This window comes from Macrotis lagotis, chromosome 4 (genome assembly GCF_037893015.1).
Source record: "Macrotis lagotis isolate mMagLag1 chromosome 4, bilby.v1.9.chrom.fasta, whole genome shotgun sequence".
Lineage (NCBI taxonomy): Eukaryota > Metazoa > Chordata > Mammalia > Peramelemorphia > Peramelidae > Macrotis > Macrotis lagotis.
The window spans coordinates 206,440,740-206,456,457 of NC_133661.1; the positions used below are offsets into that span (position 1 = coordinate 206,440,740).

Below are 15,718 nucleotides of genomic sequence, written 5' to 3' on the forward strand. Positions count from 1 at the left end.
GTATCCCTTGAGTTGAGAGAAAGTAGGTATACAAAAAGATAAAGCTGAGTACATTCCAGGGATGTTATGAGAGATGACAGAATGCTATGAACTGGGAATGACAATTTGGCTAGTTTGACTAGACTGGACTGTAAAGTAGGTGAAGGGGAATTATCTGCCTTAGTGTGCGCCTTAGGGTGTAGTCCCTACCCACCCCCTCAAGCTTGACTTCATACAAGATTTGCATGAGATGCAAGTCAACAATTCCATTTCTTTAAGTGACATGGAAGATCTCCAGATCTTGCCATCTGCCCTGCCCTTGGCTCCCAAGGTCCTCCAGGGCCTTACCCTATGCTCTGCTTCTATACCCTGGAGCTGTCATCTGACCTAAAGTTACCTGCAGCTTCCCATTCACCCAGCTGTAAACTTATTGGGTCATGAGAACTCTGCAGTTCAACAGAGTTTTTATGTCTTCTATCCCCCAGAGTGGGGGACTTTCTGGAGAGAATATGACCTCTCTTGCCATTCTCCTACTAGGCCTTGCCAATCATTGTCTTCTTCAGTTGTGTGATGTCTATTCTCTACTACCTGGGGTTAATGCAGTGGTTGATTGTGAAGGTGAGTCCTGCTCCCATTCAGGTCATGAGATAATTCATTCATCATAATCTTTGGAATTCAAAGAGATGGAGTCTCAGGGCTGAAATGCTTTAGAAAGTGGCCCTGGGAGAGGGAGAAGGAGGGGACAGAATATATCTGAACTAGAAGTCAGTGTTTTATTCCTCTAAATAGCACTGGCAGCAAGTTGGGTTAATTAGGCTGCTGAATTTAATGTTTTTTATAGAAATAAATTATTTTACTCAATTGACTCCTTTCTGTTGCTTAAAACATCTGAAACTACCAATAATGAATGTAGTTGATTCATTAGTTGAACAAATCTCTCCTACCTGCCCCAACATAAACCCCCCAATAATAACTCTCAATGGCACTTAAAGTTTCAAAAGTAGTTTATATGGGTTATCTTTTTTGATTCTCATAAATACTTTTTTTGGCAAGGCAATATGGTTAAGTGACTTGCCCAAGGTCATACAACTAGGTTATTATTACATGTCTGAGGTCAGATTTGAACTCTGGTCCTTCTGACTCCAGGGCTGGTCCTCTATGCACTGCACCATGTAGCTATCCCTACTCATGAACACTTTTGACCTTTTGAGGCTCCAATTTCCTGATCTGTGAAATGAAGGAGTTTGACTTTGATCTATGTTTCATTTTTTCTTTCTAGATTGCCTGGCTTCTGCAAATTACACTGGGTACTACAGCCACAGAGACTTTGAGTGTGGCAGGAAACATCTTTGTGGGTATGGTAAGCATAGGACCTTTTGATTTCTTTATAATCATAGTTGGATTTGATGCTCCTGATCCAGAAGCTTTTCTTCCTTAGAGAGTATGTATAGACCCTACCTTGGACACAGAGCTCCTTCTTACTCCAGTAATCTCAAAACACTTCTTGGCTCAGGTATCATTTCTGTATCTTTATTCACAGGTGCAGAGGGAAGAGAGAAAAGACTGACTCACATATTGGTCTGCCATTAATATAGTTGAACCTCAACTTTAATGAGGGGATAAAATTCCTAGAAAATGATGTAAAAGTTAAACACATGAATGACAATACATTGAACCTCTGAGAAATAGTAGGTTGTGTTTCCATGGCTCCCCAAAACTGTAATCTTTCTCCAGGAAAATATATTTTTTCATAAAATTCTTTATAACAAAATATTAATTCTGATAATATATACTTTCTCTAACACAATAACCATGCAAAAGCCATAAAATGCAGTATACACAAAATAAAATTGGTAACATACAAAACAGGGGCAGGTGGTACAGTAGCTAGGAAATAGGAGATAGGAGGACCTGAATTAAAATTTGACCTCAGATGCATACTAGCTGTGAGATGGCAATTCACTTTACTCTTTGTCTTAGTTTCTTTATCTGACACATGAACTGGAAAAGGATATGGCAAACCACTCTAGTATCTTGCCATGAACACCACAAAAGGGCTCACAAAGAGGTAAGTAATCAACAATGGCAAGAACAACAAAGAGAACCAAAATCATGCAAAACATTTTTCTCATAGTAATTCCCTAAAATTCTGTGAATTTTTGTGCTAACATCTCAATGAAAAAAAAGATTTCAGACAATATTCATTTTTTATAACAAATGAAATCTACAGTACCATAAATACTGTGTGCGGCATATAAAATTCTTAAAACAAAAACATTTTTAAGCTGAATCTTACCTTCCACTGTGTTAGATAATGGCAGGAGGGCATTGTACTGTACACTACTATACTGTCTATCTTGACTGTCCTCTAGAAATCAAGGGAGAGATTGATAGGACTTTAGTTGCTGCTTTCAGAAGACATCAAGGTCTCAATATCCCCTGTTACATTCCATCTTTTATGACTGGTAGATGGCATTGGAGATAATAAAGGATTCACCAACCTGACATAATTCATCAGCTACATCTGCTTCATGAATTCTTTGAGACCCTAAGGATTTCAGAGTATGGAAACATAATTGAGTTTATGTTTAACCTTGAGGCTGCAGTCTGTTTTGGAGTCAGCAGCCTTGATATCTCTAGCCAGCTGGATTATGCCAACCTACTCTCTAAACCTTAGAAACCATGTGTGCTTCTTCTTAGTCTTATAAGTTCATTCATCATTGTCATCTTTGCCATTTTGCCTTCATCTCATCTAAGTCCTCATTCATCAGCTCCTGGGTTACTCCTGTAAGATGTCAGAGACATCTTTTCCCTTAACCTCGAAACTTTCACATGATTGTTGCAACATTCACTGCTTCATCAACATCTTTAAACTCTTCAAAATCTGGGCTATATACAGGCCATACATTTTTTCCCCCAGCAGTAAGTCAAGGTAGCCTGTGAAATGTTTCACTAGTCTATGTTAATGAAGTCCACGTCTTAAAGTACAGTAACAGACTTCCAGAAATCCATCATGGTGGTTTCTGGATTTGCTTTCAAGTATTCACAGACATGGCAGTAGATTTCCTGGGTATATTGGAACTTGAAAGCTTTTATGATTCTCTGATTTATAAACTGGATTAAAGATGTAATGTTGGGTGGCATAAAAACAACTTCTACATTTTTGTGGGCATTTTCCAACCACTCACAAATATGAACTAGTACATTATTGAATATTAAAAGATTCTTGAATGCCAGATTCTATCACTGTAGATATCATTCTACCTGTGGAATGAAGCAATTGTTAAACCAGTACCTGAAAAATCTCTGCAGTCATCCATATTTTCTATTCCAGTGCCAATGCACTAACATTCTGGTCTTCTTTTTCCCTTTCAAAATCCCGGGTTGTGGGGCTCAGTAGATCACCAACAGCTTATCCTTGAAGTTACTGCTGGCATTGGTGCAAAACAGTACAGTAGAATAATACTTAAAAGTCTCGAACTTGGGTCCTTTGACAATGGCTTTTGTTATGTATATGTGCTTTCCTACCTGTTTCATAAACAGACCAGTCTCATGAGCATTAAATCCTGATAGGTAATCTTTTTTCTCAGTTTGTCCAACATGTTTTCAGAACACGTTGGACAGCAGCTGCAGCATCAACAGAACCAGCTCCACCAGAAAATTTCAGATTTATGAACTTTTCCATAACTTAAAGTAATAAACCACTCTTGGCTAGCTTACAAAAGGCGTTGCATCTTCTTGGCCTATTGTAAAATGCTTATAACTTTGTTGATCCCTCAGGTGGGTGGTTGCCTATTGACCCACTTTTTTCATTCTTTCACCATTTCATTTACCCACAAACATAAACTTCGTTTCCATTAACTTGATTGGCATGGTCCTTCTCAAATATTAAGGACAACTATGTTCAGAAAGTAAAAAGAAATATGAAAAATAGTCTTTGTCATCTAGGAGTTTATACCTTAGCAGTATAGAAATGTTGATTGATTGTTCCTTTAACTCTTATTTCTGATACTGGGTCAGTCAGGCTCACTGTAGAGGGCTCTGAGTATCCCCTAATAATCTAAGGCAGCATAAGATCATGGGTTCATAGAATCAAAGATTTAGAGGTAGAGAGGACCTTAAGGGCTATTTCATTTTACAGATGGAGAAACTGAAATCTGAAGAAGTTAAATGCCTTACCCCAGGTCACATAGGTCACTGGTAAATGGAAAAGATGGTATTTGAACTGAGGGTCAAACTCAATCCAAATCTATTGCTCTATTACAATGAGTGAGACAGACACAAGTACTAATGAGATGCTCAGAGAAGGTAAAGTGATTCCTAGGTTTGTATGTTTCCATATTCTATGACCTTCCTATGTTGTTTCTCTTGTAGTGTAGTAACCCACTGAACAAGAACCTAATGAATAATAAGCCTTTGGATAAGAGACTGACCTCATGTCAAATACTGCCCTTTCAGTTTACCAGTATTTCTTTGCCTAGATCAGTGAGAAGGATAATATTGGAAATACCCACCTCACAGGTTTGTGAGAGGAAAGTGCTTTACATACATCCTCCTTGGGGGAATATACTCCTGACTCTTGGGCTGTACCTTTGACACAGTGATGATGAACATGGCCTACATTGGTCACTTGTGTCTCCAAGACTAAGTGAATTTTTCTTTTTTCTTCTTTCCAGACAGAGGCACCTCTGCTGATTCGACCATACCTGCCAGACATGACATCCTCAGAAGTCCACGCTGTTATGACTGGAGGTTTTGCTACCATTTCAGGCACTGTGTTGGGAGCCTACATCTCTTTTGGGGTGGGCATGGATTTCTTAGCCCCTGTGTAAACTAGATTGTCATTTTCTCTTTTACCAAGACAGTGGCCATTCCCTAAAGAATATCTTCAAGTAGCTTTTCCTTTCTCTTTAATGGTGTAGGTCTGGGCTCTAGGGAGCTTCAGCTAGCAAGAAGGCAGGAATGAATATATCTTAATGGAACAAGAAATTCAGATTGAATCTTGATATGTTGAGACAACTTTGGTCCTCTCCAGAGTATAATGGCTCAATGAACATATAATGATGAATGAGAAATTATCTTCCTATCCCCAATATTACCCTCTCAATAGATCAATGTTTCTATTTCTGGATCAATGGATATATACTAATACTTGCAATACTTACCTCAAGAGGTTGTTAGGAGGCAAATCTTTGCAAATATCAAGAAAATTTATAAATGTGAGCTATATTTTTGTTATTATTTTCCATGCTACATGCCCTTCTGCCATGTTTCTTGGTTGTTTTCATTTTTTGTAGATAATAGAATGCCCTGGCACTCAGGGCAGTTCTTGGAACCAATTAGCAGGCAGTGGTGGGTTCAGAGCAGACACTGAACTTGAATCTAACCTTTTAGATTGATCCTGCATCCTTGGTTTCTGCTTCTGTGATGGCTGCTCCTTGTGCTCTTGCCCTGTCTAAACTAGTCTACCCAGAAGTGGAAGAATCCAAGTTCAAGAATCAGGAAGGAGTAAAACTGTCCCGTGGGTGAGCCTAATGAGTTTGTGGGGTCAGAGTCAGGAGTGAGTGGTAGAATGTGGTTTCATGTCTTTTCTGATTGAGGAACCATAATAAGAAGAGCCTGCCTTCTTCCTACATCTTCTTCATCATGTCATCATTGACTCATCAGGACGATCCCTGAAATAAGATGTAAGATGATGCTCAGTCAGCAAAGTAAACCCTGTAGGGGCCTTCTGTCTTAGGCCCTTGAGCATCCTTGAGGCCTGTATGGTTTCTCCTTCATCCTTTATCTTTTTTTACTCTCCAATCTAGCACTGAGTCTTCTTCCCAAGAATTCAGTTTTTTGGGGTAGGTAATGCAGTGGATAGAGCACCAGCCCTGGAGTCAGGAGTTCCTGAGTTCAAATCCGGCCTCAGACACTTAATAATTACCTAGCTGTGTGGCCTTGGGCAAGTCACTTAACCCCATTTGCCTTGCAAAAACTAAAAAAAAAAGAATTCAGTTGTTTTCTTTTCTAACATTGGTAGGCCCTCTGGCCTTTTTTCTTTGTAGCTCAGCATCCCAGATTAAGTGCTTAATATTTGATTTATTGGTTCTGTAACAGTTATTTCTGATACTGGTTCTGTTTGGTTTCACTGAGGAGGCCTCTAAGTATCCTTATCCCTCATGGAACTAGCTCTCTACTCCTTTCCTAAAACAAAGGAAACTCCTATCCTTGGCAGAATAGAGGACAGGAAGTCATAAGGAAAAATTCAAAGCTAGTTCCTCTAAATGGGACCCTTCCCTCTCCCCCCACCCCACAACACAACACAACACAGTTGCCAATACTACTATACTATGTTCTTTTTTTACCTATTATCTTTGATGACAATCATAGCAATCAGAAGACCATTCTAGAAGCTGCCAGCAGTGGCGCTGCAGACTCTATAGGACTCATTGCAAACATTGCTGCCAACCTCATCGCCTTCTTGGCTGTTTTAGCCTTTATCAATGCTGCTCTTTCCTGGCTTGGAGAGATGGTGAACATAGAGGGACTCAGCTTCCAGGTAATGGATGTCGCATTGACCCATATCAGCTTGCTACCAATGTTCAATTTGTTCTCTTGATCCTATATAAACTAAAGAGAAAACTAGAAGGATGGGAGAGACTGAACGCTGGCATAAATGGATAGATGCTCTTTCTTTCAGAGGCAATTGGAATTAAGTGACTTTTCCAGGGACACACAGACGTAAAATTTGAACTCAGATCCTCCTGACTGGAGGGCTAATGCCTCTGTGTCACCTAGCTGCCCCGGGATAGATGTTCTTACATGGCCTTTGCCTTCATTTCTCCATTTCTTGGATAGAAACAAATTCTCTCTCTCTCTCTCTCTCTCTCTCTCTCTCTCTCTCTCTCAGGTCATTGCTTCCTATGTCCTACGACCCATGGCTTTTATGATGGGTGTGGACTGGGAAGACTGTCCAATGGTAGCTGAGATGCTGGGGATCAAGTTCTTCCTGAATGAGTTTGTGGCCTATGAACAGTTGTCTCAGTACAAGAACAAACGTCTCTCCGGAATTGAAGAGTGGGTCGGGGGTGAGAAACAGTGGATTTCTGTAAGTAGTCCATCCAGAGAAATAGAGAACACTATAAGGTTCTCAGCCAAGGCTATTTATGTGTAGAAGGGAATTGCCATGAAAATGGTGGAGCAGGCTTCTAGATCCCTCCCTCACGTTCCCTCAATGATTTCTGAAATAAGATGTAAGATGATGCTCAACCAGCAAGGCAAACCCAGTGGGAGCCATCTGTCTTAGACTCTTGAGCTTCCTTGAGGCCTGTATAGTTTCTCCTTCATCCTTCATCATTTTTTTCCCTCTCCAATCTAGCACTGGGTCTTCATAGAGTGGCTAATCATAAAAAGGGACAATTTTATGGTGTTTTGATAATTTCACTCTCACTTCACTTAGAATCTTGAACTAACTCTTTCGGTTTCCCTATTTTGTAATTTGTAATCTTTCTTCCTCCCTCCCTCCCCTCTCTTCTGTTTCCTCTCCTCTCTCTCTCTCTCTCTCTCTCTCTCTCTCTCTCTCTCTCTCTCTCTCTCTCTCTCTCTCTCTCTTTCTCTCTCTCTCTCTCTCTCTCTCCCCTCCCCCCCCTTTCTTATATATGTATCTTATATATGTATGTTGTTAACATTTATATAGCACCACTATATACCAGATACTTGGCTTTACAAATATTATCTCATTTGATAGTTATAACAAGTTAGGTGCTCTTAATATTCTTATTTTACAGAAGAGGAAATTAAAGCAAACAGCAGTCTAGTGACTTGATCAGAATTACACAACTATTAAGTATCTATGACTGATTTGATCTCAAGTCTTCTTGACTCCAGGCCTAGTTCTCTATCCGCTAAGCCATACCACCCACATGAGTATAAGTATGTATATATTTATATGTATGTATATATATATATAAAGGCATCTTATATATGTCACATATATACAATATATACACATAACTAGATGGCTTGCATAAGCATATTCATGCAAATTTTATATATATGTATACATAGACAAATACACACATATGTGTACATGCATACAGATACATACACTTATACGTGTGTCTTAAGTTCTTTTTTCTTCCAGGTGAGAGCTGAAATCATCACAACTTTTTCACTTTGTGGATTTGCCAATCTCAGTTCGATGGGGATCACATTAGGAGGATTAAGTGAGTTACAGTAAATCCCTTTGTCTCTTGAAGGCAAGGTGTCAGCCAGTCACTAAAAACCTTGTGACTTGCAGCCCAGATCCTGCAAAGTCAGGTACAGCTAGGCAGAGAAATCATAGCTAGGACAGACCCACCCAATTAGAAAACAGTAGCAGTCAATTAAAGGTAGAGAAAAATGGACTGGGGAGATTTCTGTATATCCTCAGAGATGTGCAAAATGGAGTCATAAGTCAAATGCAGCCTGAGCTATATTAAAATGAAACTGGGAAATATTAACAAAATAAAAAGTCAATAAAACATAGATGATACTGCATTTTTAAAACTAAGTCAATATACTGCTAGTAGGAACCCTTCTTTTTTATTTGATTTTGACTCCTTTGGTCTAGATTTACCATCATGTTGTAGAAGAGATGCTTTTAAATTAAAAAGGATTTCCCCCCTCCCCAGTTTCCTCTTTCCCCATATCTTAGTTCTAAGATAGAGCTACCTTATAAAGAATTCTGATCTATGATGAAAAATATTATGACATTTATATCTTTGATTCTTAATGAGTAAAATGCTAATTGCATGCAAATTTGCATGCTTTTTTTAATCTGACAGCAAAAATACTTTGTTTAGATCGACACTATGACTATCCCTAGGTGAGCACAAGTTTACAGAGAATCTGCATCAAAGGTACATAGGAGAAAAAACTTCTTATCCTTTTCACCTAGTTTATTTTCAGGGACAGAATCCTTAGCTTCATTGACTTGCCTGCATTTTTATTCATTAGAGACTGCATGATTTCTTTTCATGTATCTTCCTCCCCCTTCCCCCTTACTCCTGCTCAGTCCTCCTTGCCTTGCACCAATTGAGAAAGCTTGTTTTGGCTGAATATAATGCAACCCCTGAGAGGAAGACAAATACATCATGGCCAGGACTAAATAAATAGAGCCTTATTCTTCTTTCTCTAGAGAATAATAATCTGACTTTAAGCAAGGTTTGGAAATTCTGACTGGGAAAGGTCCAGTGGATTTGCTACAAACTGGAGCATACTGACTCATACTTAATCCTTAGGACCCAGAACAATTAAGGTACTATTGCTAAGATTTGGTCTTAATATAGGCTATCCCTGAAATTAAGTAGGCCTTAAAACTTTTGCATTGTATACATCTTACATTTCTGGATGTCTCCAGACCAGTAATCACTTGGGATGTTGGGAATGTTCAATGAAGACTGATGCCATTGGTGTCAGGGTTGCTTTCTACCTTTGATGTCCATCTGAGTCACCTAACTCTAACCCATGACTCTAAGATACTGCAGCATGCACAGCATTGGTAAACCATTTTAGCAGACGAGCTATAAGGGTAACTGAGGGGTTTCAAACCTGTCAGTAAGATAGGGGTGTGTCTACTCCAAGCATGTGAAGCTTTCCATTGGTGGAATGGCTGGAAAGAGAACAATTCATTCCAACAACCCTGAATACAGCTGAAGCAGGTGCTTTGGAGTACTTAGGATTTGGTTAGACATTTAACTGAATTTAGAGCCATCACTAATTATCTTGACTCTGTCTTGCCTCTGGACTGTGATGACTTCAGAAGAGAGAGTGAGGCTGAGGATTTCATTCAGGTCTACCTCACTTAAATATAATTTATACATGAATCAAAAGACATCACCCAAACCATTTTATCATTCTAATCTCAAGGTCCTGTGGTGACTGGCACATGTCTAAACAGCAGGTGTAGATACCCTGGGAACTATAGTTACAACCCTTCACACAGGCAGCCCAAAGCCATATGATCATATCTTCAATGGAAGCAGCAGCGTGATTCAGCAGCACCCTGGTATCTGAGCAGCCTTTTAAGAATCCACTTCTCACCTCCTGCTGTGAGGAAGGATCTAGAAAAGGTGCCCTAAAAATTGTCTGCTTGCCCAACCCTGGCCTGATTACCTTGGCTGATGGGGATCCCACCCTGAAATTGAAACACAAAAAAATGTAGAAAAACTTCTTCAAAGGTGATTCCAGGGGTGGCTAGGTGGCCTTGGAGTCAGGAGTACCTGGGTTCAAATCCGGTCTCAGACACTTAATAATTACCTAGCTGTGTGGCCTTGGGCAAGCCACTTAACCCCATTTGCCTTGCAAAAAATCTAAAAAAAAAAAGGTGATTCCACTTATTTTCAGAGCATGGAATATGTGTACTGTCATAGAGAACACAAGATCCAATAGACCTGAAAGATTAAAAGCTTTTGTTGCAATAGAACTTAGCAGGTATCATATCCAAATAGCAGCCCTGAGTGAAATAAGGCTAGCAAAATGAAAGTCAACTTTTTGAAGTTGGAGTTGGATACATGTTTTTTTCCTGGGGTAGCCATAATAAAGGAGAGTGCTATGAAGGTGGAATAATTTTTTTCAATCCAAACTAATATAGTCAAGAAGCTTGAATGCATATCAAAAAGGAGTGTGTGTGTCGGGGGGGGGGGGGGGGGGCTAGGTGGTGCAGTGGATAAAAGCACTGGGCCTGGATTCGGGAGTACCTGGGTTCAAATCCAGTCTCAGACACTTAGTAATTGCCTAGCTGTGTGGCCTTGGGCAAGCCACTTAACCCTATTTGCCTTGCAAAAACCTTAACAAAAAGAGTGTAAGACAGGTACATGACAATGAAATTGTCACTTGCAGGAAAATGCTATCCTTCAATCATCAGTGCCTTTGCTCCCACCATGATGAACCCTGATTAAGTCAAAGAAAAATATTAGATTTGGAGACCTAATGGTCATCAATGAACCAAAAGAGGACAAGCTCATGATTCTGGATGACTTTAATGCTAGAGTAGACTTGGACTACCAGACATGGCAAGGAGTCCTTGGGAGGAATGGAGTTGGAAATAGCAACAGCAGTAGTTACTTACTACTGAAGACATGTGCATCTCATGACCTTCTCATCATCTACACTGTCTTCAATTTATCTAAACACAATAAAACTTCTTGGATTCATGCTTACAGCAAACATTGGTATCTAATAGACTATATGATTGTAAGGAGAAGAGACAGACAGGATATGAGAGTGACAAAGGCAATGTGTGATACAGAGTGCTGGGCTGATCACATACTCATCCTAAGCTAAATATTCATGTTCAGTCAAAGTGGCAGTCCCAAGGCAAAATGACTACCAGAAGAATTAATGTCTGGGCGACTAGGTAGTGCAGTAGATAAAGCACTGGCCCTGGAGTCAGGAGAACTAAAAAAACTAAAAAAAAAGAGTTAATGTCAAGAGGTTAGTGTGCTTCTCTAAACAACAACAGTTTGTTGCTAACTTGGAAGAAAGTTGAGGCAAAATACAGTTGGCAGCAGTGGAGAAGAAAAGGAATTAACAGGCTTCAGAGATTTGATGTACAGCACTGCATTTGCTCATCTGAGTCAAATGTCAAGACTAGTTTGAAAAAAATGGAGAAATACAAAAATAAATGAGAAATGAGAAATCTACAAGTCTTATGAGCAGGATGGTTCAATCATCTCAAAGAAGGCAACATTTAATAAGCAAGGTACAGGTGCAGGATTCTTGGCTCAGAAAAAAAAAACAGATGAAATTTAGTTTTATGTGGATCATAGTAATCCACAGTGCTTTTTATGATTCCCTGAAGGTTATTTATGGGTCAAAGACATGGTGCATCTCAATTACTCAGTGCAGATGGAGCCATTTTCATTAGTGATAAGGACATAATCCTAGAGAGCTGGGATGAACACTTTCACAATGTTCTTAGTAGATTGTCATCAATCAATGCAGAAGTCATTGATCATTTATCTCAAATTCAAGTCAATCTGTCCCTAGCTGAAGTTCTAAATGAATAGGTTTTGAAAGCTGTTAGGCTCCTTTCATGTGAAAAAGTACTGGATGCTGATACTATTTCAGCTGAGATTTACAAGATGAAGGGTCTATTGCTCATACAAAAGCTGACTGAAATTTTTCAGGTTCTGGCATGAGGAGGTTATCTTCCAGAAATTCAAGTATGCCTCCATTTTCCAAAGGAAGCATGAGATGTGTAGATTTAGAGAATTCATCCCAGATGTTCACAAGGATTATTTGTGCCCATCTTGTGGTGGAAATTTCAAAGCTTATGCTCGATCTGATCAGTCACACACTCTAATTTGAATCTAACATAATGAAGTCATTTTGGACTTTTTTTGATAACAAAGGACAAGAACTAACTAACCAACTACTTAGAGCAGATATATTGCAATTCATAGAACCACTCTGGTTCATTTTTGTGTCTGGCCTCTTAATGATGAGTGTAGAAGGTATAAAGATGACTTTGATGTATACGTTTTATTCTTCTGAATTGTTCAATGAGAGCTCACAGTAGATTTGATTTTCTAGAATACTAAGTTCATACAAAATTCCTTTCCTCTCCTCTTTCCTGCAGCATCGATGGCACCCAAACGGAAAAGTGACTTTGCTAGGTTGGTAATGAGTGCCCTCTTGACAGGGGCCTGCGTATCCCTAGTCAATGCCTGTGTGGCAGGTAGGTATCTCTGTCAACTTTCCTTATAGCTACTTTTTGGTTTTGAGCTGGACATATCCAAGAAGACTCATTGATTCTATCTAATTATGCAACCAACAGAGTAGAGAAAAGGCCACCCAATCATGTAGGATAAAGGAAATTCCAAAGTTCTGAATTCATATTGCAAAAGATAAAGAAACCTAAAGATCATGTTCAGGACCTGCTTCTTGTCTGATATTTTTATCTCCCCCATCCAGGAATCCTCTATGTTCCCAGGGGGGCTGAGATCAACTGTGCCTCTTTCCTGAACACAGCAAATTTCACCAATCCCAGTTATGATATCTACGTGTGCTGTAGAGAAGTCTTCCAGAGGTGAGAACCTTGTGATTTCCAGCTCCTTCTGCATCTCCTTAAAGGAGTCTCTTTGTGGCAGAAGAATTGGTCAGGGGTCAGGTACTAACCATGGGAGCAGTGTATGTATATATATATATATATATATATATATATATATATATATATATATATATACACTCTAATTGCTAATGTGCCATGTGAAAAGGAAGCTTGGAAACCATTCTTATGTAGGAAGGGGAATGTAGGAAAGAATTCATTATAATTGTGGATAGACAGATAAAAGAGAAAGGTTGGTAGAGTCTGACTTTTTAGTCATGAGTGGTAAAGATAAGGGGAAGGGGGACATCATGGTTGAAGATTATAAAATCAAGTTCACTCACCTCTCCTCTTATAAAAAAAGGGGGGGGATAAGACATGAAACTTGAAGGAAGTAGGTTTAGGATTCATGCATTATGTTAAATCTATATAATTTATTGATCTCAAGGGATGGTAAGCCTGAAATATATGAAAATAGGTTAGAAATCTATAAAAAGATACTAATGAAAGTTAGTCCCTAGTTCTACTGATAGACTTTAACCAAAATACCTTTTATAATTGTCAAAGATAGTTAGAACGTTAGTCTTTGCCAATAATTTTGATTGACAGTCATAGATGGTTTGTTATGATAGCCCAATAAAAGTAGAATTTTTTATTGGGCTCTATAAACTTTTATTTTTAAAAAAATTTTGATAATGTCATTGTAATTGGGTTCATTTGTATTACCATGTGTTGTATTTTAAGGATTTAAAAGCATTATTTCATGAAGAAGATAGGTTTCTAAGGCTTTTAATAATACAATGTCTATGACCCAAATAAGATTAAGAATTCCCGTCATAGAGATTACCTTAAAAGTATAAATAGGTAGTTTTATTTTGAATTAAATTGTAAACTCACTGATGAACATTATGCAAATGAATGAAGTACTTTTCTCCTGTTCTTTTTTGGCTCACCTAAGTCACTGTTGACATTGTACTTCCTTAGAGTGATTTGGAACCAGAATGAGGCACAGATTCCTATCTCACTGATTTCCATTACCCCTTGAGCCTCCTCCTTTCTTTGTCATCCAAGGGGAAAGAAGGTTTTTGAATTCAATAAGTACTGCCAAAATTAAGCAAAGCTAGCTTAGAACTTTTAACTACAAAGTTTCATCAAGGGGGGCGGCTAGGTGGCGTAGTGGATAAAGCATGGGCCTTGGAGTCAGGAGTACCTGGGTTCAAATCCGGTCTCAGACACTTAATAATTACCTAGCTGTGTGGCCTTGGGCAAGCCACTTAACCCCATTTGCCTTACAAAAAAAAAAAAAACTAAAAAAAAGTTTCATCAAGTCTGTCAAAGACATATGCATAACACAGATATGTACCCAAGAATATTCACAGATCATTGTTCATCTCTGAATACATTGTCTTTCAGTAAGGATCAAGCCCCTGGAAGTATCATAGAGAAAAGGTGTATTTTCAGTGGAATCACTTTGTAAAGGTTCCATTTCCTTGAGTCTTCGTGATTCAAGGCAAAGTTCTTTTATCTGTGTTTGTTTTCCCTAGTGGATATGGCTGATCTATGCTCAGCTTCATATATCTTCTCCTCTTATTGTCCCAGTACCAGGACCTGGGTTCAAATTTTGTCATTTACTACCCATGTGAACCAAAAAAGGGATATACAGGTATTCACAACTCTGTTGTGAGGACTGCTGAGCACTTTTGAGAGTTGTTTTACTTATTTGGTGTCTGGCTATCACCCAACTCTCACCTGTGACTTCAAGAAGTTGAAGAATATGCAGCAGCCACACAATAAAAAGTATCTAGGCAGATGGGCTCATCCAGTTTGAGGGAAACGATGAGCCTTAAACCCATCATTGGGTCCTCCTGACTCCAGATCAGTTCAGTGGACTCCATCCACTGCACCCCATCAACTGCACCTGGAGTCAGGAAGACTCATCTTCCATAGTTCAAATCCAGCCTCAGACACTTACTGGCTGTGTGACCCTGTGTGACCCAGGGTCAGTTGATTCTGTTTGCCTCAGGTTCTCACCCATAAAATGGCACACCACTAGAGTGTCTGTCAAGAAAACCTAAAAAAGAATCACAAAAAGTCAACTATGACTGAAAGGACTGAACAACAACAAAAATTATATATGGCACTTACAAGTTTTAAATAGGTTTCTACTGTTATAAGTTTAACATCTATTAGGGGGATAAAGTACAAATACAGATATTTTTATGCATAAAATGTCATGGTACATCAACAAAGAATGTCAAAGTTGTTTGTGAGTCCAAGGGAATTTGGAAGTAATATTTGCATGACATTTTTGAAAGAGAGTTAAAATGTCATTCAACTTAAATTTGCTCTTAAATTATTAATGCATAGAAATCCATTTTATGTCATTATTGCCAATTACCTCAGTGTATCTGTGATTTCACCAGGGTGTCTGTTCCCTTCCCTTAGATAAATCTTAGATCTTTCCCATCCCTCTCTGCCTTATGACACAGTTGCCATTGGTGTTATGATCAATAATGACCCAATGGCCAGCTTCTGGTGATGAAGTCTCAATTCTGCCAGGCTGGTTTTGACCCAAGACATATTCTAGGTATCTCTAACTTACTAGATCCTGTCAGACTTCATGCTAGCCTAGCCTTGATGTATTCATTGTCATCTCTTGGCCAT

At 39.0% G+C, this 15,718-nt stretch overlaps 1 protein-coding gene across 1 annotated transcript in view; it reads left to right on the forward strand.

Annotated features, from left to right (window-relative positions):
- The window catches only part of LOC141522153 (sodium/nucleoside cotransporter 2-like), a 51,435-nt gene that overhangs the window by 33,651 nt on the left and 2,066 nt on the right, over positions 1 to 15,718 (forward strand). Inside the window, exons 9-17 of the mRNA XM_074235319.1 lie at positions 517 to 597; positions 1,259 to 1,339; positions 4,656 to 4,781; positions 5,374 to 5,504; positions 6,355 to 6,523; positions 6,875 to 7,072; positions 8,108 to 8,189; positions 12,587 to 12,685; positions 12,922 to 13,036. Of these exons, the coding sequence (XP_074091420.1) occupies positions 517 to 597; positions 1,259 to 1,339; positions 4,656 to 4,781; positions 5,374 to 5,504; positions 6,355 to 6,523; positions 6,875 to 7,072; positions 8,108 to 8,189; positions 12,587 to 12,685; positions 12,922 to 13,036 (1,082 nt within the window). The remainder of the gene's footprint in view (positions 1 to 516; positions 598 to 1,258; positions 1,340 to 4,655; positions 4,782 to 5,373; positions 5,505 to 6,354; positions 6,524 to 6,874; positions 7,073 to 8,107; positions 8,190 to 12,586; positions 12,686 to 12,921; positions 13,037 to 15,718) is intronic.